General features: G+C 38.5%; 1 protein-coding gene across 1 annotated transcript in view; it reads left to right on the plus strand.

Annotated features, from left to right (window-relative positions):
- The window catches only part of DNAH11 (dynein axonemal heavy chain 11), a 313801-nt gene that overhangs the window by 214776 nt on the left and 74468 nt on the right, over window positions 1-24557 (plus strand). The window contains exons 58-63 of the mRNA XM_087428734.1: window positions 469-582; window positions 2654-2797; window positions 3424-3606; window positions 5199-5300; window positions 11134-11268; window positions 16470-16640. Coding sequence (XP_087284860.1) covers window positions 469-582; window positions 2654-2797; window positions 3424-3606; window positions 5199-5300; window positions 11134-11268; window positions 16470-16640 — 849 coding nt within the window. The remainder of the gene's footprint in view (window positions 1-468; window positions 583-2653; window positions 2798-3423; window positions 3607-5198; window positions 5301-11133; window positions 11269-16469; window positions 16641-24557) is intronic.

Consider the following 24557-nt stretch of genomic DNA (forward strand, 5'->3'; position numbering starts at 1 on the left):
AGCTTCACATCTATTCTTAAAGAACAGCCAACATGGCTTTTAGGCAAATGTAAGCAAAAATTAGACAATTCAAGCAAGAATATTTTGTGGTCTAGGTTACTGAGCCAGCCTGGATTTTCAGTTGGCCAGGACTTGCTGAAAAAGAAAATTGAAGAACACAAGAGTTACTTAATCTTGCATTATTAGTGGCACCTTATAATTAAATCAGTCGAAGCCCTTCTTGGAGCATTTTGATATTTGAAGCCATTTGTATTGGGATTTGTCATTGTGTATGTTGTGCATATACAAAGTTTTGTATATACACTGTGCCTGAGGGAAATTAGTCTGTACAACAAATTCCTCACCTGTTCAAAATATAGACAAATGAATCATTGAACAGTGCATCTGAGTCAGCCTGCATTTTTCAGCAGAGAGATCTAAGATGATAATTTGTGTATGTGGGTTTGTGTGCTTTTCCTCTCTGATCAGGTGACAGCCATTCAGACTGAAGTGTCCCAGAAACAGAGAGAGTGTGAGGCTGACTTGCTCAAGGCTGAACCTGCGCTGGTGGCTGCGACAGCTGCGCTCAACACGCTCAACAGGGTAAAGAGGATTCCTTGGCTCGGGAGTTCCTCAAAATAATATTTAAAGGTTATTAGAGTTTGAGTAACTGAACTGAGAGTAAAGTCTAGGCAACCAAAGGTTTCCTTTTTCCTTTTTAAAAAGGAAAGAAAGTCCCATAAACTATTGAAGTTGAAACCAACGTTTGAGGTCATGGTTATAGTTCACCTCCCTTTCCCATCCAGGAGTCTGTCGAACCGTACTCCAACAAGCAGTCTCCTTTTCAATACTTGTAGCACTGTAGGATTTATACTTTCATGAAATGCAAGTCTATTGTTAGCAACTGGATTTGGCCCAAGTCCAGTTGTTTCTATTTTGTGTTGCTTTAAGAACTAACTGGGGGATTCTTTATTTCCTCTGGGTATAAAAAATAGCATTAATGGCAGACCCTCATGAAAAGAACAATGGGCTGGGAACAAAGATACATAAGTTTGGCCCATACCATTTTCCTTGCTCCACATTATTAGCAAAACCTCACTGAGCATTCGAATTCCCGTAGGAGAAAATAATCTGTGATCGTCAGAAGGGTATTGTAAGGAAGAATGGAATTGTGGGCAATGTTATTTTAAGATCCTGCAGCCAGTCTTCTCCCCGGTTCTACTAGGCCTCTGGGGAGATTCCCAGGGAATTGCCAGGCCTAAGGTTCTTAAGATTCAACTTCAAAGAGTAAAGGATCCAGACTTTCACGGCTCTTCAAAGAAATATTCAATTCCTTTTTCTAAGTATTTTTTTGAAGAAAACAACTTTGACTATGAGCAAAGATTTATCTGTGTTTCTTACACAGCATTACCATAAAAGTGAAAAATTTAAAAGAACAAATATGAAGAAGATTATTATATCATGCAGAAGATTATTATGCATTCAAATAGTCTGCTGCCATTAAAATATTGTTAAATGCTAGTTAGCAACATGAGAAAATGTTCATGATATATTAAGTGAATAAAGCAGACTATAAAATAGGATACATTATATGACTTTTTTTGGTAAGAACATGCTTGTGCATAGCAAAAACTTGGAAAAAATAACAAATAATAATAACTGATTATCTCTGAGTAATGGAATTTTGCATTTTCCTCTTTCTGAGCACTGGAATATTTATTTTCTTTGTGCTTCTCCACATTTGCAACTTTTTCTCTGAATATATTATTATTTACCCAGACAAAATAAATTAATGTCACTTAAATATGAAGCTCTGTGTATTTATAAATGATGATATTTATAAATGATGACTCAGCCAACTTTCAGTTATCATTAGCATATTTTAAGTTTTTGCTTTTGCTTTTATTTTCACACCCTTTTCGTTCTTTGCAGTCATTTCCCAAATAAATAGGTAGTTTATGGTAATGCAGCAGAATCAGGTTCAGCATTTGATAAGGAAGCATGAGTGTATTAGGTAGCTCATGAAATATCACAGGAAATACTTGTTTTTTAATCCATGAATGTACATATACTTCTCATAGGTACTAATTCTTGCCCCAAAGTATTTGCCCTGATATTTGTAATTTTTACCATTAATACCATCTGTTGGATAAATCAGGATTCTGACCTGAGAAGATTAAGGAGCAGCACAGAAAGTAGGTTCTGCCTATATGGGCATCTTCAGAGTTGAGAGTCATTGTAGTGTAATGGAAGCTGTTTCTTGTGCATGTAAAGCAGAAAAAAAAAAGAAACTCTAAACTAGGGGATTATGTTTCTTGGAGGGCCTGGTTAAAATGCAAGTATATTACATAGGTGAGATAGAACCCACAAATACCTTAAAACCTATATGTTTATGAAATTCCCTGGACTTAGTGAGCAAGGCTCTTCAGGACTCGCATATCAGATAGATAATTTTTCTTGGAAGCAAAAAAGGACAGTGGTGTTTCCAGAGTATCAGAAAAGTGCCCAGCAAGAACCGAACCTCCTGGGGTCTCAAGGAGAAATCCCTTGGGTGCGTGGCAAAAACTGCCAAACCAGGACTGGTGTGGAAAGGAGAGGTACGAGGCCGCTGAAGACCAGCTTGATAACTTACCAGACTTCCTCTGGTCTTGAGTGTGTATGTGCTTTTCTCCAGGTCAATCTCACTGAGCTGAAAGCCTTTCCCAACCCTCCGAATGCAGTTACCAATGTTACTGCGGCCGTGATGGTCCTTCTGGCTCCCCGGGGCAGAGTGCCAAAGGACCGAAGTTGGAAAGCAGCTAAAGTCTTCATGGGAAAGGTACCAGACAACCTGGCAAGATGAAAATCCCAGCAATTTCTGTTTTCAGTACTGTGGTTGTACTTGACAGCCAAAGATGTTCAAATCAAAAGAAATCATCTTCATATTCGCTGAGAGTAATCTGCCGTATGTTCTCTAGACTTAGAATTTTTGTTTGCCAAGTTGGGAGGTTAGCTTGCAGGTATAGCATACCTAAGTCAACACCAGCAGCAGTTGGAAGGTTGCTAATTATTTGCAAAATTATGACAGCAGTTAAGTGTAAGAGGGAGAAAATTACATGGATTTCTTATGCTGGAAAAATGTTATTAATGTACAAGAAGGTGAAGCAAAGGGGCTTTTTGGTATGTGTTTTTCTTTTTCTTTCCTGCCTTTCTTTTCTTCAAAATGTGAATGCCTCCTGTGCAGGGACTGAGTATTTTACCCTGGGATAGAAGAGATTTTAAAAGTGTCCATTGCTAATTCCAGCTTCATACTATAAAGACTGAAAAAGTCAAACAGTAGGATAAATGCAGCTTGCCAATTTTGCCTTTGTGATGTGAGTCCTAAAAGCTGATTTTAACTTTTGATCTTGGAATTTTCTCTGTAGCCAAAATGGGTTCATTGCAATAAGTCTTTTTGCTTTACAGGTTGATGATTTTTTGCAAGCATTAATTAACTATGACAAAGAGCACATTCCAGAGAACTGTCTAAAAGTGGTGAACGAACAGTATTTGAAAGACCCGGAGTTCAATCCAAACCTGATTCGGACCAAATCTTTTGCAGCAGCTGGTCTCTGTGCCTGGGTCATCAACATGGTTAAATTCTATGAGGTATCAGTCGTAATGAGATGGTTTACAGGTGTTGTTCACAAAGGGCCATACACATATTTTCTAGGCCGGCAAAAAATGTAAAATAATTTGGTATTTAATAATCTGAATAAAATAAAGTTCTAAGAATGAGAAGGTGTCAGATTAAACAGAATTCTAAACAGGAGGATATTTGCAATGTTGGAAACTATCTTTTTTTCGGGAAGAACAATTGGCTACTTTAGATCAAATGGCAGCAATTAATTTAATTTGATTAGATAAAAACTTGGATAGCCTAATTATATTTATTTACGTTAAAATATTAATTTCATATTAACCTGAAAAAACTGCAAGTCTGAATTTATGTTTCATTAAACTTAATCCCTGCTCTCAAAGCAAAAATTTATACCACCTATTGTAGACTTAATAACTTTCATGTTTTTGCATTAGTATTTTAATGACAGATACATTTTTGATGGTATATGGTCTAATCTAAAGTTTGTACTTTGGGGCAGTATAGAGATAGATTATCATTTTGTTTAGTCATTTATTTATCAAATACTTATTGTCTGCCAACTATGTTCCAAGCACTTTCCAGAGTACTGGATGTAAAAGGGGAACAATGTGTGGCCCTTAACTCTGAAGGACTGTCTCATTTTTGTCTTGGAAGGTTGTATGTTATATTCAAAAATGGAAACACTGAGGAAATATCAAGTTATATATATATATGTGTGTGTGTGTGTGTCAAGTTATAGATAGTCAATGTCATTCCCAAAATGATTGTCATAAAACCAGGTTATATCCTTTATATTGGGAACCCACAGGAATAGGCCCTGCTGGTCTTTCTCTCTTTAGCAGAAGCCTGTGTAGAGCAAGAGTTTAGGCAGATTGCAGTTGATGAATGGCCTCTCTCATTAATTAAATGTCTGACTGCTGTGCTCTCCTTGCACATAGGTGAAAAGACGAGCATAGAGCTAGACTGTGGCTGTGTTCTGTGTTGTTTTGCTATAAAATAGGAAATAAAATTTAATTTCCTTCCTCTCTCCCCAACAGGAGAAAAACTGTTCACCCAAATTCTCAAACCACTCATTCAAATAACACACACTTAAGGTGGCCAAGAACTTAAAAAATAAAGTGGTGTGAGGGTCTCTTCCACTTTCCTTTATGGGGTCAGAGAATTTCTCTACACTTACTTTCTGCCTTCAAGGAAGACCTGATTGCATCTTTAGCTATAGGAGGAACACTATATATAGTAGGAACACTATATAGTAGGAATACACTGCAATTTCTAGTGATAAGAGGATTATCTCCAAATTTTATGACAAACCGATTTTAGTATCTTAATGGTATTTGACCTATATAGCATTTTATACACGTACTCCTAACTCTAATGTCCAGAATAAATGGGTAAATAATGGAGAACCAGAGAGAAATGGAAAGGCTATGTGGCTTTTTGCTCTGCCATTAGGTAGTACCATTGCTAAGAAACAAACAACAAATTGCTAATGAGTTAGAGATTTAAATTGTAAAGTTTCCAGCAAATGTAGGATTGAATGAGTACTTGTCCTCTTTGCATCTTTCTTACCTCATGAATTAAACCCCATATGGATTTTCAGGTCTACTGTGACGTGGAGCCAAAACGCCAAGCATTAGCCCAAGCAAACATAGAATTGGCTGCAGCTACTGAAAAACTAGAGGCTATCAGGAAAAAGCTTGAGGTAAGTGCAAACTACGACACTGAAGAAGTTCCCAAGAGATGGTACCTCCCCACTTAGGATCCCACCTTCAGACAGGGCCACATCTGAGTGCTACCAAACAGAAAGGAATCCGATCTTTCATTAATGTATTCACTTGTATACACATTCAGTAGCTATTTCTTATCTGCTATATGCTAGACACTGAACTAGAAAAATGGAAACTTGCATGGTTTGTTCACTTATAAAACTTTCATGGTCTGGTAGTAGAAGGAGGAGGGTAGCACATAGTGATTAAAAGCAAGGATTCTGGAGCCAGGCTGTCTGGGTTTATATCCTGGCTCCACTATTTACTGTTTCACCCGGCACAAGGTGGTTAACCTCTCCAAGCCTCTGTTTTCTTATCTGTGAAATAGGTATTGTAATAGCATCCACTTCTTAGGGAGGATTGTGAGGATTAAATGAGAGTAATTCATATTAAGAATTTAGCATGTACCTGGCCCATAGTCAGTGCTTAGAGAATATTAGCTACAATATTATCATCATGACTATTTTCACAAATACGTAACCAATCACTCTAGTCCAGTGTTATAAGCATATATGTGACTATATACAGAATGCAACAGGAACACCAAAAAAGTACCGAGCCTGGAGAAATAAGAGCAAGTTTCATGGTGAAGGTGTACTTGACCTGGGCTCCAGAAGTTACTTAGGAGTCTCCAGGATAACTAGGTTGGGAAAGGTATTCTTGGCAGAGAATAAAGAAAAGAGGGAAGAAGCAGGTGGTCCACTTGAAGAATCTCAGTAAGCCAGAGCCCTAAGATGAGTGTTTTGGGGAAGGTTAGGAATAGCAGGAAGTAATGCAAGATGAACTTGCGAAGATGAGCGAAGGCCTTCTTTGCCTGTCATGCTACAGAATTTAAATTTTATCTGACTAATGATATTGAGCCTTTGAGAAATTTTAATAGGTTAACGACACGATCGAACTAGCTTTTCAGCAACTGAATGGAAGCTGGAGGGAGAGAAGGGTCTAGAGGCAGAAAGACAGGTTAGAAGGCATTGCAGTGGGTCCTGTTAGGGCCTCAGCAAAGGCAGGAGCAGCCATGATGGAGAGGACAAGATTCGAGGCTGGCTGATGTGATATGGAGAGAGAGGAGGCGTGCAGAATGGAGATGATGAGTTTGAGGTGCCTGACGAGGCAGCATGGGGTAGTGCAATCAGAGTGATGAGGCTGTGTAACTGTGGCAACTTAGGAAAACCCTCGGAGCTTCAGTTTCTTATCTGTAAAGTAGTGATAATAACAGCTACCTCTCAAGCTGGGCATTTATGATTTTTGGCTACCCAGAATCCAGATACCTCCCTTGGATGGTAACAGCCTGATTTATCTTTGAGCCGTTATCTTTCCTCATTGGATACACTTGGGTGGGGCTTTTAGCAGGGGGGCCCTTTCCTTTTATAGCTAAGACTAATTATGTGATCCAAGCTTTGTCAATTTGGTCCCCCATCTCTAGAACTTGAATCATTAGCAAAAGAATAAAAAGACTGAAAACAGTCCAAGTTCATGCATTCTAGAGTGTCCAGATAAGACTTTCAAGTAGTTCCTGCTCCCAAGACTCGCTGGAACTCCTGGGTGCCTGTACGTGGTTCTCTACCTTTCCCTCCCTCCTAACAGCCTCCCCTCCGTGTCTCCCCCCGCCCCCATTTCCTTCCAGTAAATTTCTTTCAGCTGAAATTAGCTGGAGGTGGTTTCTGTTACTTCCCACCTATGAATCCTGACGTATCGAGATGCTATTTGGCATGCAGTACACAGCCGATGCTTCATAAATGTTATTTCCCACTCTCTTCTTGTAGAAAACCCACGTGTAGGTGTTCAGTGGTCAGAACTGGAGTTTGAGAGAGGCCTGGTTCAGGAACATGTGTTTGGGAATCATTGGTGTGCAGATCGTGTGTAGAAAGATTGTCCAGTGGGAGTGAGAAGAATAAGAAGCAGTGGGAGCTGAGGGTAGACCTCGGGGAGGATGTTCCTGTCTCAGAGTAAATCCTGCCATGGGTCCTGAGCAGGTGAACTCAGCTGCCCCTGCATCTGGAATCTGGTGCTCAGAGTAGCCAGGCAGCCAAACTGGGCTCCTTATAGAACACAGCTGGAACTAGGCCTGCTTATGTCTGGCACCACTACTTGCCAATTTGCACCAAAAAAAAAAGGGAGGGAGCACTTTCTATTAGACAGTGCCCCCTCCCAGATTTCAGGGAAGGTTCTTGAAAGAAGACTAAGATCATCTTTCCAGAGCAGAGCCCAAGGCATTGACTCCTTAAATATACCAGGAAGGGATTAAATTGTGCTCTCATTTTACTATTCAATAATTATGAGGTACCTTTTTGTGATAATTATTTTAATAAGATGGTTAATAACCCCAAAAGCTTTCTCCTTAAGACATGGAAAATTTCAGCTCCTCTCACAGTAAATCACACCCCCTTCTCTTTCAAGACTGCTTCCTCTACTAGACCTTCCTGACCATCACTCCTCACCCTGGTGACTTGACCATCATCCCTTCCTTTCTGTCCAGTCAGTACATATTCCTACTATAGCACCAAGCATACTGTTCAATAAATACCTGGTGACTCTTGAAAGAAAAATAAGTCAACAACATCAACAGCTGATTTAGACAAATTTAGGATAAACATTACTTTTACAAAAAATATCTTCATTCATTGGTCAAAACTCACTGTCAACTTGACCAAAACCTTTAGAAAAATGTTGTCATCTATTGTTAATGGCTTTACGTAAATATTAGAAGCAATTTATGTTAACAGAAAAAGTGATGAGGATGCTCAAGACAGCCCTGTGTGACCCTAAAGTTAAGACTTTCTGCGATTGCAGAACTAATAGTCCTTTCAGCTAGCCCACAACTAGCTGAAAAGAATTATTCATGTCAATTGTTTTCAAAGACACACAGTATAAGCAGAGGTTGACACATCAATGAGCCTCAGAACTAAGTTTGCAGACACAGAGAAAAAAAAAACAGAGCAATAATCAAAATGCCTTTATGAAGAATAGGTCCCCTCTATCCCCCTACCAAGAATGGATTTCCAGAGAGTAGTTATTAATGCAACGGAATCTCTGGCTACGGTTCCCACCAAGGTTCAGTTCTCTATGAGGACACCATGGCTGATCATGGCAAGGGCCAGGTACCTCCTCACAGTTGGTACACAGTCAGATAAAGGTTTGAGCCCAAGTGAAATTATAATTTTCATTTTATTAATTATAATTTTTGCTAGCTTTCCTCCAGCCTCTCGTTTCTCCACCCTCATGGACTTTCTCTCCTTCTGATCTTATGTCTCCTGTTGCCTTCTCGCCTAACAAAGTAGGGATGTATCTGATATCAGCATCTGTGCTGTGATGGAAATTCATTCATACCAGTGTTAGTCTCTATGTATTTGTTCTTTTGAGTCTATCTCTAGTTTAAGACTAAAAGATGGCCTCATATTGAAGGTCAAGTGAAAAAGGAATTGCTGAGCTGGAGTAGAAGAAAGACCATTATGCCCCTCAAACACACAGGGACTAAGGATGGCCGTAAAGAAAATCCAAAATCACTTGTCTTTAGAGAAGTGTCTTCCCTAGACTAGCAGCAGCATCAGAGTCACCTGGGAACTTGTTAGAAATACGGACTGTCAGACCCCACCCCAGACCTACTGAATGAGAAACTCTGGCAGAGGAGCCCAGGAATCTGGGCTTTATCAAGCCCTCCAGGTGGTTCTGATGCATGCTCAAGTTTGAGAACCACTGGTTTAGGGTATCTGGTGGGCTGGGGTTCTTGAACTGAGTCCCTCCTTCCTCATTCCATTTACTTCTAGACCCTAAGAGGCCAAGACCTGTCAAAGACTGTGAAGAAACCAAGATTTTACCCTACTTGCGATCTAACAAGTTAGCCTGCCACAGTTTCATAGATGCTAGAAGAAGACATGAGACTTGTGGGTCAGAGACCAAAAGACTCTATGACTCACAACACAGCAAGCTTGATGCTTACTTCAGTTCTCTTGTCCCCCAGTTCCCATGGGAGTGATGCACAATGGACTAGGTGGTGTTGTACACAGTGGGTTTGTGTCACAGCTGAGAAATCCCAAGCTTAGGAAGCCCCCAGTATAAAGAGGGCTGTAAGTAAACCTGCCCAACCTTTTCCCCAGAGGGAAACATATCTTTATCATTCTGGTCAGGAAATAAATCTGTCTTCTGCCATGAGAGAAATGCTGTCTCTATCCTCCAAGCCTCCAAGCCTGCAAATATCATAGGAAAGATAGTCCAGAACAAAAGCTGTCAATGCCTCTCCACAAGAGGCAGAGAAACAAATGCAAGAGACTGTGGTCTCCCAATACCCAGCTCCCCTTTGCAACTTTATGAAGGGAACTGTTATAAATCGTTTTATGTCTTAGTTCTATGTGTATTTATGTCAATCCTATGAATTGGGTAACATTATTATTTCGATTTTTCAGATAATGAAACTCAGGCATAGTGAGGTTAAATAAAAAGCCCAGCTTGTGTTGCTTAGCTGGTAGCAGAGTCCAAATGTGAACCCAGGTATCTGATACCACAGCTGACATGTGCTTCTATGTTTTATAAAACCATAAGTACTTTTAATAACCTAAAATAGACTTCAAAATATTATTTATTTTAGTCTAATTTCTAATTGGTTATGTGTAATATCTCTTCCAATTCTCATAAATTTGACCTTATTTTGCATGTTAATCTTAAATATGACATTTTTTTCTTTTTTTTAAGAAGTACTGCTGTAACAATATGAATTAAATAATGATGTAATAGTTGGGCCATTGACAAATATAAGCAGTCTCTAAATTATGAATGGGGTATGTTCTACAAGTTTGTGTATTCAAGTTTCTTGGAACTTGGCTTGTATTTACAAGAGCAGTGTTATAAATCGTTATTTAGGGTTGTTAGTACTTGCAGGTGGCAAGATGCTATAGTAAGGAGTCTCCCAAGTATTTGATATCTTAGTCAAGGCTTTTTTGGCTAAAAGTAGTAGAAACCCACTTAGAAAACCTTAAGCCAAAAAGGAGATGAAGATGACTCATGGAACTCGGAGGGAAAAAAGTGTGACTAGGTCTCAGGAGGAGAGAGACCAGGAAATGGGAAGCTGCGTGAATATCTTTTGGCGATTCTCTAGGGCCATGTGACTTCTCATCTTGCTTCCCTTTCATCCTTTCTCTTCTTCTAGAATGCTTTCCTGTACCCCTGGTGGAAGATGGTCCCCCTCTAAATGAAACCCTCCAAAATTTACACATCTTCCCAGGTCTTTTGATGCTAAAGACAATGACATACCTCTGAGTTTCAATCCCAAGTTTCCAGAAGAAAAAATCTTACTGGCCAAACTGGGTCAGATTGCTGAGGTCTGAAGGGGCTCAATCATTAACACCCCTCTTCATTGCCCGAGTTACGGACCAATGAGAAAAGAGTCAGTAGGCGGAAAACCAAAAGATGACCCTTATCATTAATAAAGCTAGTACTGCAGGATGAGGCTTAGGCACAAGAGAGAGGGGAGAGTGCAGCCAGAATGTGTTCGAGTCTGCAAGGCATGTCCACTCATCCCACTTGCTGTTGCACTCTGCCCGGTGCAGAAGGGAGGCAAGAACCACATGGCAAACTGGTAATGTATGGAGGCACTGATGAAATCACCATCACTAATCCTTCTCCTTCTTCCCTCATGTATGTATGCTAAAAGGGCAAAGGACAAAGGAGGGAAAGAGGTTGTTACATTTACCTTAATGTAAAAGATGTTTTAAGATGATTATAATGTTTCCATTTTACCTAAAAATGGCTCAAAAGTTAATTTTGACTCTTATTTAGGATTTGGATCGAAATCTGAGTAGACTCACAGCTTCATTTGAAAAAGCAATAGCTGAGAAAGTTCGATGTCAAGAAGAGGTGAACCAAACCAACAAAACTATTGAACTAGCTAACAGACTTGTCAAGGAACTTGAGGCAAGTTTACCTTTTCTTCCAAAATTCTAACTCAAATATTCAGATCAGCATTTTTTGATTTTATTTGCTGTCATTTTTTGATCTATTTGCTGTCAATAATAACTAAATATACATGAAATCAGCTACAAAGGGGAATATTTAATCATCATTCATACTGTCGTTCTAACTTAACAAAAGAAGTGAGAGTTCTCTGTATTTTTAGCATATACCCATGAACCCTGCGATTTTCCTAAGATACGTTATAAACTCAGGACAACTGCTAGATAACTGTGATATTGAACTGTTGTCTGAGTCTTTTAATAAACTTTGTAATTGAAATCTACCATCAGAACATTACTTCAAGCCAAGCCTGCTTGATTTTTTTGTGACATCTTTTTACAGGTGACTGACATGTTAATGTTAATAGTTACTCCATTAAGTAAAGATTTTTTAATAATTCTTATTAACTTTTTCCTGTTTGAACATGAGTGGTAGAAGAACATATAGCCCTTGACCTCAGTAAGTCACAGATTTTATTTGCTCTCCCGTGTGTAATATATTCATACAATGGAATATAATTCAACCATAAAAGAAGTGAGGTACTGATACATGCTACAACATGAATGAACCTTGAAAATATCATGCTAAGTGAAAGGAGATAGACACAAAGGCCACATATTATATGATTACATGTATATGAAATGTCCAGAATGGGTAAATCTATAGAGACAGAAAGTAGATGAGCAGTTGCCAGGGGCTGGACAAGGGGCCAGGAGTTTGGGAGTGACTGCTGATGGGTACAGAGTTTCTCTTTTCTGTGAGGAAAGCATTCTAAAATTAGATAGTGGGGATGATCGTTCAAGTCTGTGAATATACTAAAAAACTACTCAATTGTATACTTTAAAGGGTGAATTTCATGATATGTGAATTAAATCTCAATAAAGCTATTATTTTTATTTAAGTGCTACCTAAAAGTATATAACTGCACCATTAGAAATGCATTTAGCTGAAGGTGATAGAAAGGTTAATTTGCAGTGGCTTAAACAAGTGGGAGTTTATTTTTCACATAGATATAAAAAATTACAAGGGTAGACCATTATCAGTGTTGATTCAGGTAATTAGTGATCAGACGCCTAGTCTCTTTGTACCCTTCTGCTTCTCCAGACTTAGCATGTGATCATTCACCCTCATGAATTTTGCAGCATAGTCACAGAGGGCTGCTACACCTTCAGAGTCAGAAGAGGGGAAGGGGAGGGAGAGAGGGGAGGGAAAATAATCTGTAGCTGCTGGATTTTTCCCTTTTTATAAGAAAAACAGAAGTTTTCCTGGAAACCCCTCTGGCAGACTGCCACTTAAGTTTCTTTAGCCAGAACTAGTTTGACCACATCTAGCTGCAGAGAAGGCCCAGAAAGTGGGAAATGGGGTTATCGTGATTGGCTTAGCCAGTCACAGTCCATCTCATGGGGCTAGATACATTACCAGTCTTTTCAAAATCAGAGTTTTCTCAGCAAGAAAGGAGGGAGAAATGGGTTGGGCTGGGCAATAGCCTAACTTCTTATAAATATAGTAGACTTTTAAAAATCTAATTTAAACTTCCTACAAATTTAACTCATCATCCATTTGACACTCCTAGTTCATTATACATAAACTCATAGGTCATTCTACAAAACCCACTCTCTCCATTCCATCTCAATAATTGCAAGTCTGTTATTCCAGTAGTTAGGGCCAAAAGCTTTGGTATCACCCTTGAGTTTTTGCTCTTTCTTACAGCTCACACCCGATCCATCAGCATGTTGTATTGGCTCTACCTTCAGAGTTCATTCAGAATCCCAGCATTCTCACCACCTTCACCTCACCACGCTGGTCCTTGCTCCCAGCATCTCTCCCCTGGAGTACCACCCTAGCCTCCAGCCCTACCCCTAAAGTCCACTCCCGTCACTGCAGCTGAGTGATGTTTTAAAAAACTAAGTCCATTCATGAACCACTTTCTCAGAATTTCCCAAAACTAAATGTCTAACTCAAAGTACTGTCCACCGGCTCTCCCTGGCCTGCAAGGCCCTACATGATCTGGCCCCTGGACACCTGTCTGTCCTCACTTCTGCCACCTTCCCTCTTGCTCCATCTTCACTGTCCTCCTCGCTCTTCCTCGAAGCGCCGGTCACTCGCCTACCTTGTGGCCTTTGCCTTTTTCCTCCACATGGCTTACGCTTTCCCAGACGATGACATCACTGGTTCTCTCACTTCCTTCAGGTCTCTGCTAAAAGATTGGGCAGGGGGTGGGGGGAGGGCAAAAGGGGTAAAGGGACACATATGTATGGTGATGGATAAAAACTAGACTTGGAGGTGAGCACAATGCAGTCTATATAGAAACTGATATATAATAACGTACACCTGAAATTTACACATTATAAGCCAATATAACCTCAATAAAATAATCTTTTAAAAAAAGTTCTCCTAGGGGCCGGCCCGGTGGTGCAAGCGGTTAAGTGCGCGTGCTCCGCTGCGGCGGCCCAGGGTTCACCGGTTGGGATCCTGGGCGCGCACCGAAGCCCTGCTTGGCAAGCCACGCTGTGGCGGCGTCCCATATAAGGTGGAGGAAGATGGGCACGGATGTTAGCCCAGGGCCAGTCTTCCTCAGCAAAAAGAGAGGAGGATTGGCGGATGATAGCACAGGGCTGATCTCCTCACAAAAAATAAAAATAAAAAATAAAAATTCTCTTCATCATGTGGTTTTCTCTGATCTCCATACATAAAAGAACATTCGCCCTGCCCCTATACACACACACACATACACCATTCTATAGCTCTTACTCTGCTTTGTTATTTTTTCATAGCATTTATGACCACATGATACATACACTTATAAAAGTACATATATTAATACACATGCTTTTTCTTTTTTTGGTCTTTTTTCCCTACCTGGAATATAAGCTCCTCAAGAATAGGAACTTCATCTATTTTCTGCACTGCTCGATCCCAAGTATATAGAATAGTCCCTGGCACGTCATAGGCATCAACAGATATTTGTCGAATGAATGAATGGGTGAGCTTTGGGAGCCTCCTATGGTAAAAAAAAAAAAAAAAAAAATTCTGGAGCCCTTTGAAGAATCATTTTTCTTAGGTCATTTGAGAAATTTCATCACTACTAGTGGAATTTACAACTTCTCCCATTTAGAGTGGTAAGATTTAGGCAGTTTGAAGTGTTGACAATTTGTGAGGTACTTGAGGAAAAGAAAAAGTGCCCTTTAATTAGGCTGTTTTCCTGAATTAGTTACAGAATGTCTGAAAGTTTTATGAAGGGAAAAATAGGCTCTACCATGTGTCTCTAACACATAGCAGTATCTTCCAAAGGCTTTACCTACTCATAATGATTTAGACGAGGAGGGAAAAAAAAGGATGAATAATATTAAGTAGCAAAAATATATATATATTTTTTTCAGTATTAATTGAAGATGTCAGACCTTTTCCTTTGGGGATAAATTCTTTCTGACTAGAACAGGAGACAGTTAACTTCTGAAAAGCATGAAGACTGATGATTTTGTCTATATAGCATTGACCTGGAAGCTCAACCATTCAGACTAATAAATCAGGCAATTTATATTTAATCATTAACTAACTCCTGAGCTGAACAGCTGTTCAAAATTAGAAATGGGTCACCCCAGCCAGGATGACATTACAGGCAATCTATAATGCATTAGAATAAAATTATAGTGATTTTTAACTGTCTAGAAATTTATTACAGGACATGTTCCAACTCTTAAACCCTTGTTAGCCAGTGTCAGTAATGATTTATGTTGCGTAGGTGGCATAGTGAAATTATTGACGATTTCAATAGCCAATAAGTCTATGTTTAGTAAATCTTCAAATTTCAAAGCTGTTTTGGAGAATGAGGTGGGTGCACTTTATTGTTTATCATTTACTAACCAAAGACAACAACGGTGGAGGGAAGGCAAATGAGAGATTCCTCTTAAAAATTAATGGATACATTGTCTGTAGCTGTAGAATACATTGTCTGTAGAATTCATTACTTTCCTAAGTAATGAATTCTATAAAGAGAGCTAGAGCATTGAAGTTCCTTAGTGTTTAATTATATAGCTAACTTGGGGTGATCTTTATCAAGCAAAGCAAGGAGATTATCTTAAAATAGCTTTGATAACCATTTTCACCTGCTGATTTCATGACCTCAGTGTTGTGGGTGTTATGATGACTTGCAAGGAACTGGCATTCCTATCTGTTCTGACATACATCATTTTTGCTTTCTATGGTCTGTTTTTTCTTTCATGAGAAAAGCTAAATTCCACAAGGTTTTTCTTTGCTTGTACTTTCAAATTGCTATTTGCGGTTCCTATTAATTTGCATGTTCTTAGAATGTGGTATTAATTTTTAGCATGCATTGAAACAAAGTGAATCAGTGAACTATCCTGCAGTTAAATCAATCCATAGATATTTATTGCAGTTTTATTCAAATCCAATGTTAGGGGCTCCACATACTTAACCTGGAAATCAGATTTTAAATGGCCAGCCAACTAGATATAAGGACTTCAACAGCATTCTTGGAGCGTTTTGTCTTCAAGGCTGGTGAAGTCCGCCTGATTTCCATCTTTTTACATAGGCTATAGGTTCTTCCACTGAGTGATTATATTGGAAAAATAACTTGAGTTTAGTAACTACCAGCACTATTCTTTAATTAATAGAATCCAAGATAGGTGGCTCTTTTAGCTTTATGTTTTAATTAATTAACATGAGTGGTTTGTCATTTTTCTTTTTTTGTAATTAGCCAATAGCCAGTATGTTTAAAACAATGTTTGCCTAGGGCCATATAGTACCATTGCTGAAAAGAGGGAGAAATGGAGAGCAGCCACGCCACCATTAAAAATCCTAACATCACTCAGTCTTGGCCGCAGCTCTGGTCCTCCATTCCCAGAGGGACAGGAGAGCGACTGTCAGCTTTTCAAGAAGGACCTCAATCATAATTAAAGAGTTGGGGCATCCAACAAGAAGGAGACATTAAAGATCTAATGTCATATTGCAGTCACTCCTTCATAATGATGGGTTTCAAACATATGAAAGATTATAATAGTCATGCCATCCAGTTATGTTCTGTTCCTTCTAAAGACTGTGCAGAAGGGCATAGACTTAAACTGAGCTCTAAGGTAATTACATTCAGCATTTGTTGAGTTGATGCTCACCCTGCAGTTACATCTGAGTGATTTTACTTTCAGTCAGAGAAGATTCGCTGGGGTCAGTCTATTAAATCCTTTGAAGCTCAAGAGAAGACACTCTGTGGAGATGTTCTCCTTACAGCAGCATTTGTGTCTTATGTTGGATCCTTTACAAAACAGTATCGCCAGGAACTGGTAGACTGCAAGTGGGTTCCCTTTCTTCAAAGGAAGGTAAGCCCAATTCCTTCCCTTGTCAGCATTTGAAAGCATCATATTGAAATTTCAGTAGTAAAAACAGTGTACATACCAGGCTCTTTTGTACCTCTGTAATGATAACCGACTGGAAATTCTAGTGTGAAAGAGACGTCTCCTGTGTGTTGTGGTTTTTCTTATTTTAATGATGGTTTCAACAGGGAGATGGAAAATATAAAAATTATTTATATAAACTATAGAGATGTAGTTGGAAAACTGCTTTTAACAAAACTGATAACTGAAATCAAATTTGAATTATTATGTTATTGTAGAGCATGAAACTTTTTTTAACGATTATGAGTTACTTGTTAAAGATTTTTTCATGACTACTTTCAGATTAAAACTGTAGCATTTTGTATATAAGTATAAAAATAGCTCACCATAAATTTGAATATTCAAACGCATAGGCAAAGTGAAATCATAGGTTTGGAAGATTTGAAATCATCTAGTTTAAGATCATCCTTGTACAAATGAGAAAACTGAGACACAGGAAGTTTGAATGACTGACTAAGGTCACAGAGAATAGGAAATCAGACATCCTGACTTCCGGGCCACTGTTTTCTATGCAACACTGTGTTATCTCAATTGATTCAAGCAGGTTCTTCGTTTACATATCCAGCCTTTAAGATTTCCTAAATATCTCTGTATATTAATGTTCTACACTGGTAATTATGCCTCAATTTTCACAATAGTTGTTTCCATGACATAAATACATGTCAATGGAATTTTTGCAATTTAAATAAAATTAAATGTTTTAGGGAAACTTCATTATTAAAGGCATTCCATAATTAATTTTAAAAGAAAAATTTTTTGTAATTAAATTATTTAATATATCTATAGTATCAAACCATATTTTTATATTGAAGATTTTTTAAAAGAGGTTATCTGTATTACTCTCTGAAAGTTCAAGGTTTCTCTTTAAGTAATTCTGCTATAAAATATGCTTTTATATAAAAGGATAAAGCATTCTGCTAGTTTTGTCCAGTTCTTACTGCATTGTGAGTTTCAAAATTGTCAGTTGCCTAGTTCTTCTCTTACCTTTTTTCTCAGTCTCATCTACTCCAAGCTTTAATCCTCTGTATGGGTGTCTTTGCTTGGATCACCCTGTGGCTACTTCAGGTTGACACTGTCTTCTTTCATATTCCTCTCTGCATTCTCAGTCATTCATAAAGTTTTCTCATTCTTTCCAAAATCATAGGGAAATTCACTTACTTCCTAATGTCAAAACTATTGAACTTTACATTGTCTTCTTATTGTTATAATTACTCTTCACTTTGGAGCATGTAATACTGTTGACAGCATGGACTTATGCAACCAGTCATTTTACATTTTTTTAAAGTGAAAATTTGCCTTCTCAAATTTAGTTTTACAATTGCTTTAATTGCTGATATAGCAGTATTCAGTGTATGTATTTCTGAGAAGTTTCCCATCCATTGATTTGTATTTTCCCGTTTACTTAAAATTCTAAACATGGGGTTCCATGAAAAAAAATTTTGTTTTGAAGAAATCATACAAATAAAAAAATTAAATTGATGATTTATGATCATGAATGATGAATGTCCAAGCATTGTAAACATTTAACCAAAGCAAAATGATAATTTTCTGATGACACAAGCTAAACATACATTCATTTTAACCGTGGGCCTATGTTTTACTGCAGCCCCACAGTTCTCCTTAAGGAACCCCATGTCTGTTTCAGTAATCACAATGCTCTCCCTTTTCTCTTGAGTATGTAAGCAACATGAAAACTGAGAAACAGACTCAAAACATGGCCAGTGCACTCTCCCACTCATCTCTGGACATTGCTGTATTAAAGGAAAAATGTGATTGCAAATTACATAAATGATATCCCATTGGAAGACACTTTTCTATCTCTAAGACGCCTGGCAGAAAGTGCTACATAAAACATAACAAATGTTTGTCCTTGTGGAATCAAGGTTTCCAGTTTCTGAACTACTTATCTTCTACCACTTCTAGATTCAATCACAGCAAAGTGGGAAGACAATCACATCTGTATGAACGTGTGCCAGAGTCCAAGAGAAGCTGAAATTGCTTACTAGTGTTAATTTTTTAATTAATTTTCCTTCAACAGTGTTCCCTCATCCTCCCCTCCTAAGAAGCAACTCCTCTTATTCTCCTGAATATGTAGGGTGTTTTCTAGAGCTCTGCTTGTCTGTAGCTAACTGTCTCCTAAGTGTCTCTGGCTTGTTGCTTGGGTATCCTGGGGATTCTAACGGTTTGTAAATGAACCAGTCAGCAAGTGACTATGATTTGTGTGATGTTTAAAATCTGTAAACCATGCATGTCATTTATTAATGACCTGTTGACATATTTAAGGTAACCTTGGAAGGAATTCTTTCATAAAGCAAGTCAGAAATCCTTAATGTTCCTGGAAATGAAGACTTTATATTCTCAATGCATCAATTCTCCCCAATTTAGTAAATAAATTTAACTCAGTTCAAGTCAAAACTCCAAGGAGTATTGTATTCCTACTTGGTTCAGTGATTCTAAAGTTTTTTGGAAGAATATGTTTTTAAGAACACCAAGATAATTTCGGAATAGAACAGTAAAGAGGGCCCTTGTCCTTCAAGATATTAAAATATATTCTGAAACTAAAATAATTACAACAAAGTGGTTCTGCAGGGGAAATAGAACACTAGACTACAATAGAATTCAGAAGCATTCAAGGATGTAAAGAGACATTTGTATGTACGTAATATATGATAATGCATACCTCCCACAACCACATCTATCACCTACCAACATCTGTACTCGTATACTGTCTTCCCTCCTGATGCCATAAGGCGAACAACTGACACTTTTATCCAAGGCCAACCATTTGGGTTGTGTACAAGTTTTCATCCCCTTTTCCTTCCTGAAGGACAGTTCTAGAGTAACTCTCCTCTCTTTGTCATCATCAATTTTTCCCTCTCTACCAATTCATTACTAGATCATTCCCACCAGCATTCAAATACATAGATATTTCTCACATTTAAAAAAAATACACCAACAAATTTCTCTTGACCTTCTCTGCCCCTCTAGCTACTTCTCCATTTCTCTGCTCTCATTTACAGTAATCACATCGGAAGAGTAATCTATATTCACTGTCTAGAAATCCTCCCGCCATTTCCTCTGAGTCACTCCAGATAGGCTTTTCTCCCCACCACTCCACCAGACCTCCTCTTGTCGGGTTTTGCTTCCACATTAGTAAGTTAAGTGGTTTGTTTTCCATTCTCATCATACTTGACTATTGGCTGCATTTGATGCAATTGATCACTCCATCCTCCCATCAATACTTTCTTCACTTGATTCCAAGACATCACCTTTCTCCCATCTTCTTCGTACCTCATTGGTCAATCCTTCCTGGACTTCTTTGTTGATATTTTTCTCTTCTCCCTAACCTCTTAATGTTGAAATGCCCCAGACTTCAATCTTTGAGCTGCTTCTTACGTTTATGGCTTTAAATGTCACCTGTATACCAATAACTCCCAAATGTATATCTGCAGCCCAAATCATGGCATCTTCACTTCTGTGTCTTCTGTATCTGAAAGATGTCTCCAATACAGCATATCCAAACTGAAATCCTGATCTTCCCCCCAAAACCTCTTCTGTCCAAGTGTTCCTGATTTGTTTAATGGCAGCTCCATCCTTCTGTTAGCTTAGGCCAGAAACCTTGGGGTCACCTTGATGTTGCTCCTTTTTCTGACACCCATATCCAGTCCATCTAGGATATTCTATAGGCTACACCTTCAAAATACATTCAGAATCTGACCACTTTTCACTGCCTTCACTGCTCCCATTTTCGGCCAAGCCATCATCCCTCTCTTGGACTACTGCAAAAACTTGCTAATGGGTTGCCCTGCTTCTACATTTGTTGCTTCTCTCCAAATCTTATCTCAACATATCAGCCCTGTGTGACCCTTTAAAAATTAAAGTTAGATTAAGTGAATTTTCTTCTAAAATCCCTTTGATGACCTCCCATTGCACTCAGAGCCAAAGCCAGAAATCCTACAAAGCTTTATAAAATCCTATGTGATTTGGTCCCATCATCTCTTTTTATCTCACTTACTCCTATTTTTTGCCTCACTACTCTGCTCTAGCCACACTGGCCACCTTCCTTAAATATACCAGATATGCTTCAACCTCAGGCCTTTTGCACTAGCTGTTTCCTCTCTCGTGAAGTCTTCCCTCAGGACATATACACATCTTACTCCCTTCCATCCGTCAGGTCTTTGTTCAAATAATACCTTCAAAGCCCTAGATGTGATTACAACCTCCAACCCTCAGCATGCCTCATCGTGCTCCATTGTTTTCATCATAACATTTATCATTTTCTAATATGTTATTTCCTTTATTCATTTGTTATGACTAATATCTTTCCCCTCTCCCAACTGGAATGTAAGATCCATTCTACATTCATTCATTTAAACAAGGATTTTGTATGTTTTGTTCACTGCTCGATCTTAGAATGTCACCTGGAACATTGTGGATGCTCGGTACTTCTTTTCATTGAGATATAATTTTCATACCATGCAATTCACCCATTTAAAGTGTACAATTCATTGGTGTTTAATGTATTCACAGGGTTGTACAACCATCATCACAGTCAATTCTAGAGCATTTTAATTACCCCCAAAATAAACACTATACCCAATAGCTATCACCCTCCAATCACCCTATCCTCTCCAGGCTTAGACAACCACTCATCTATTTTATGTCTTTATAGATTTGCCTGTTCTGAACATTTCTTGTGAGTAAACTCATACAAAATGTGGTATTTTATGACATTTCTTTCACTTAGCATGTTTTCAAGGTTCATCCATGCTGTAGCCTGTATCAGTATTTCACTCCTTTTTATACCTGAATAATAATCCATTATATGGATATACCACATTTATTTATCCATTCATCAGTTGAGGGGCATTTGGGTTACTTCTACTTTTGGTTATTATGAATAATGCTGCTATAAACATTTGAATTATTCATGTACAAGTTTTTTTGTGCACACATTTCATTTCTCTTTGGTGTATACCTAGGAGTGGAATTTTCTAAGCTGTATGGTAATTCTATGTTTAATCTTTTGAGTAACTACCAGACTATTAATACATTTTTTAAAATAAATGAATATATACTTAAATGTACATTGCGTATCAGTGGGGGAAGTAATGGATTATTCAATAAATGGTGATAGAACAACTGACCAACTATTTGGGCAAAACTACAGTTAGGGGTCTCCTTCATAGCTTCATGACAAATAAAAAGAGTTCCAAGTGCTTTAAGTATTAAAATATTAAATAAGTTACAAGAAAATGTAGCTGAACTGATGTATCATTATAAACTGGAAAAAATAGATGAACATTACAGAATTAGTAAGGGACCATATTATAACCTCCATATTATAAACTAAGAAAAGGAGTTTGAACTTTATCCTAAGCATGGGGAGTCATTGAAGGATTTTAAGCAGGTCTGTGACATAGTCAGAATTATACATTTGAAAGCTCACACTGGCCACAGAGGAACAGTGACTTGGAGGGGAAGACACGATTGTTATTTAGGCCATCTGCTAGAATGGCAGTCTAGAAGACAGTAAACTGCACAAAGTGGTGACAGTGGACATGGCAGGCAGGGGAGTGATTCCAGAGGAAGAGTTGATAGAGCAATGCAATGGATTGAATATGGGAGTGATGGGGAGAAACTAAGCATATGAAGGTGCCACTCCCTGAGATTAAAATCAGTTTAGGAGAAAAGATGAAGAGTTGAGCTTTAGGAACATTGAGTTTGAGACATCTCTGAAACATTCAAGTGTCAATAACCAGTAGAGAGCTGGATAAGAGCACCATTGGAGAGTCAGATTTGGGAGTCATCAATGTGTATAGATGGTTCTTGGAACTACAGGAGTCGTGAGATCACCCCGGAAGAAGTTTAGAGTAAAGTGAGCTGATTCAGTGCTGACATGTAAATGCGGAGTGGAGGAAGATGAATAAGGAGCAGTCAGAGATTGGAGGAATCCCAGGCAGGAGTGGTGCAATGAGAGATAAGAGTATAAACACGGGGATGGTCAGTAATACCAAAGCCATAGAGAGAGACAAGTGAGAGAAGAACTAAGAACTAAAAGCATCATCAGATTTGCAAATGTGAAGATCATTTGTGACCACAAAGCTTCAACGAGCCAGAAGCCAGATTGTACTGAGTTATGCAATAAATGGGAAATGAGGAAGTAGACAGAAAAGACAGATTATTCTTGTAGGAATTTGCCTGTGAAGAGAAGGAGATAAACAGAAGTGCCTAGTTAGAGACTTGGAGCTAAATGAAGGGTTTGTTTTTTCAGTATGAATGACACTAGAGCATGTTTCTATGCTTTAGGATAAGAAATGGAAAAGGAATTGCTGATGATAAAAGGATGAAGAGATATGATTGATCAGGAATTGGGAGGAGATGGGCTCCAGAGTAGAGGTAAATGGAATGACCCTCAGGTAGGAGAAGCAAGACTCCATCAGCTCAGGTGGGGGGAGGAGGCAAATGTGGACACAGGCAGAGATACTGATAGAGAGAAGGAAAGTTGACGCAGTTGCACCTGCTGGCCTCTCTTAGGTAAGTAGAAAAATGCTGTACCAACTGGCCAAAGATAAGAAAACTGGAATTAGGAGAACAGATGTGAACAGAGTGGTGAAAACATCAAAAATACCCATTGAGGGCAACAGGAGAGTAGATGTTAAGTGTTGCCAAGCAGGCTTAAGAAACTAAAAATGAATCTGGAAAAGATAAATTTGTAGTCACAGTAATAAAGCTTTCATCAGCAACACTGAAAGTCGGGAAGCAAAAAGAGAGGACAGGGAATGTTGACTCCAGCCAAGCCACAAGATTTCTAGGCAGATAAGCCAGAAGGAAAAGAGGGCAGGGAAGGTCATGGGACAGGCAGAAGAACAGTTAAGGAATGGAAGGTGCTATTTAGGCTGGATAGAGAAGTGAGTATAGCCAGAAATTACTGGTTAAAAATATGGTAAATTTTCTCAAAAAATTAAATATAGAATTACCATATGATCCAACAATTCCATTTTTGGGTATATACTCAAAAGAAGTAAAAGCAGAGACTCAAGTAGATATTTGTATATTTGTTCATAGCAGCATTATTCACAATAGCCAAAAGGTGGAAGCAATCCAAGTGTCCATCAACAGATAAACGGATGAGGAAAATGTGGCATATACATACAGTAGAATATTATTCAGTTGTAAAAAGGAAGGAAATTCTGACACATGGCTACAACATGGATGAACCTTGTAGACATTATGCTAAGTGAAATGTCAGTCACAAAAGGGCAATATTGTGTGATTCCACTTATATGAGGCACCTAGAATAGTCAGATTCATAGAAACAGAAAGTACAATGTTAGTTGCCGGGGGCTGGGGGAAGCGGGGAATGGGGAGTTACTGTTTAATGCATATGGAGTTTTAGTTTGGCAAGATGAAAAAGTTCTGGAGATGGATGGTGGCGATGATTGCACAACAATGTGAATGTACTTAATATCACTGAACTGTACACTTAAAAATAGTTAATATGGCAAATTATATCACAATAAAAAAATGTGGTTGGTAAAGGACTAGGTGTCTTAATGCTGTTGGTTAGAGTAGGTATTATGTTTAAAAGTGTGAGAGAGGTATAGACAATCATGGTTAAAGAATTGGGTATTAGAAGTTTAGCTTTCAATAATGAAATAATTTCAGATTCTTACAAGGTCTGGGACAGCATTTCTCATCTAAGGAAGAAGATAGTACAATAACCTACAAAAACATATCAATATCATTGCGGGGGGCGGGGATGTGTGTAGGGGAAGCCAGGGCTGAGCGTGTTGTGTAATCTTCCCGGGTGGTTCTGTTATTCTCCCCTCCCTCCGCCTC

The sequence above is a fragment of the Ceratotherium simum genome, chromosome 1 (genome assembly GCF_057802395.1).
Source record: "Ceratotherium simum simum isolate JZ-2026a chromosome 1, ASM5780239v1, whole genome shotgun sequence".
NCBI lineage: Eukaryota > Metazoa > Chordata > Mammalia > Perissodactyla > Rhinocerotidae > Ceratotherium > Ceratotherium simum.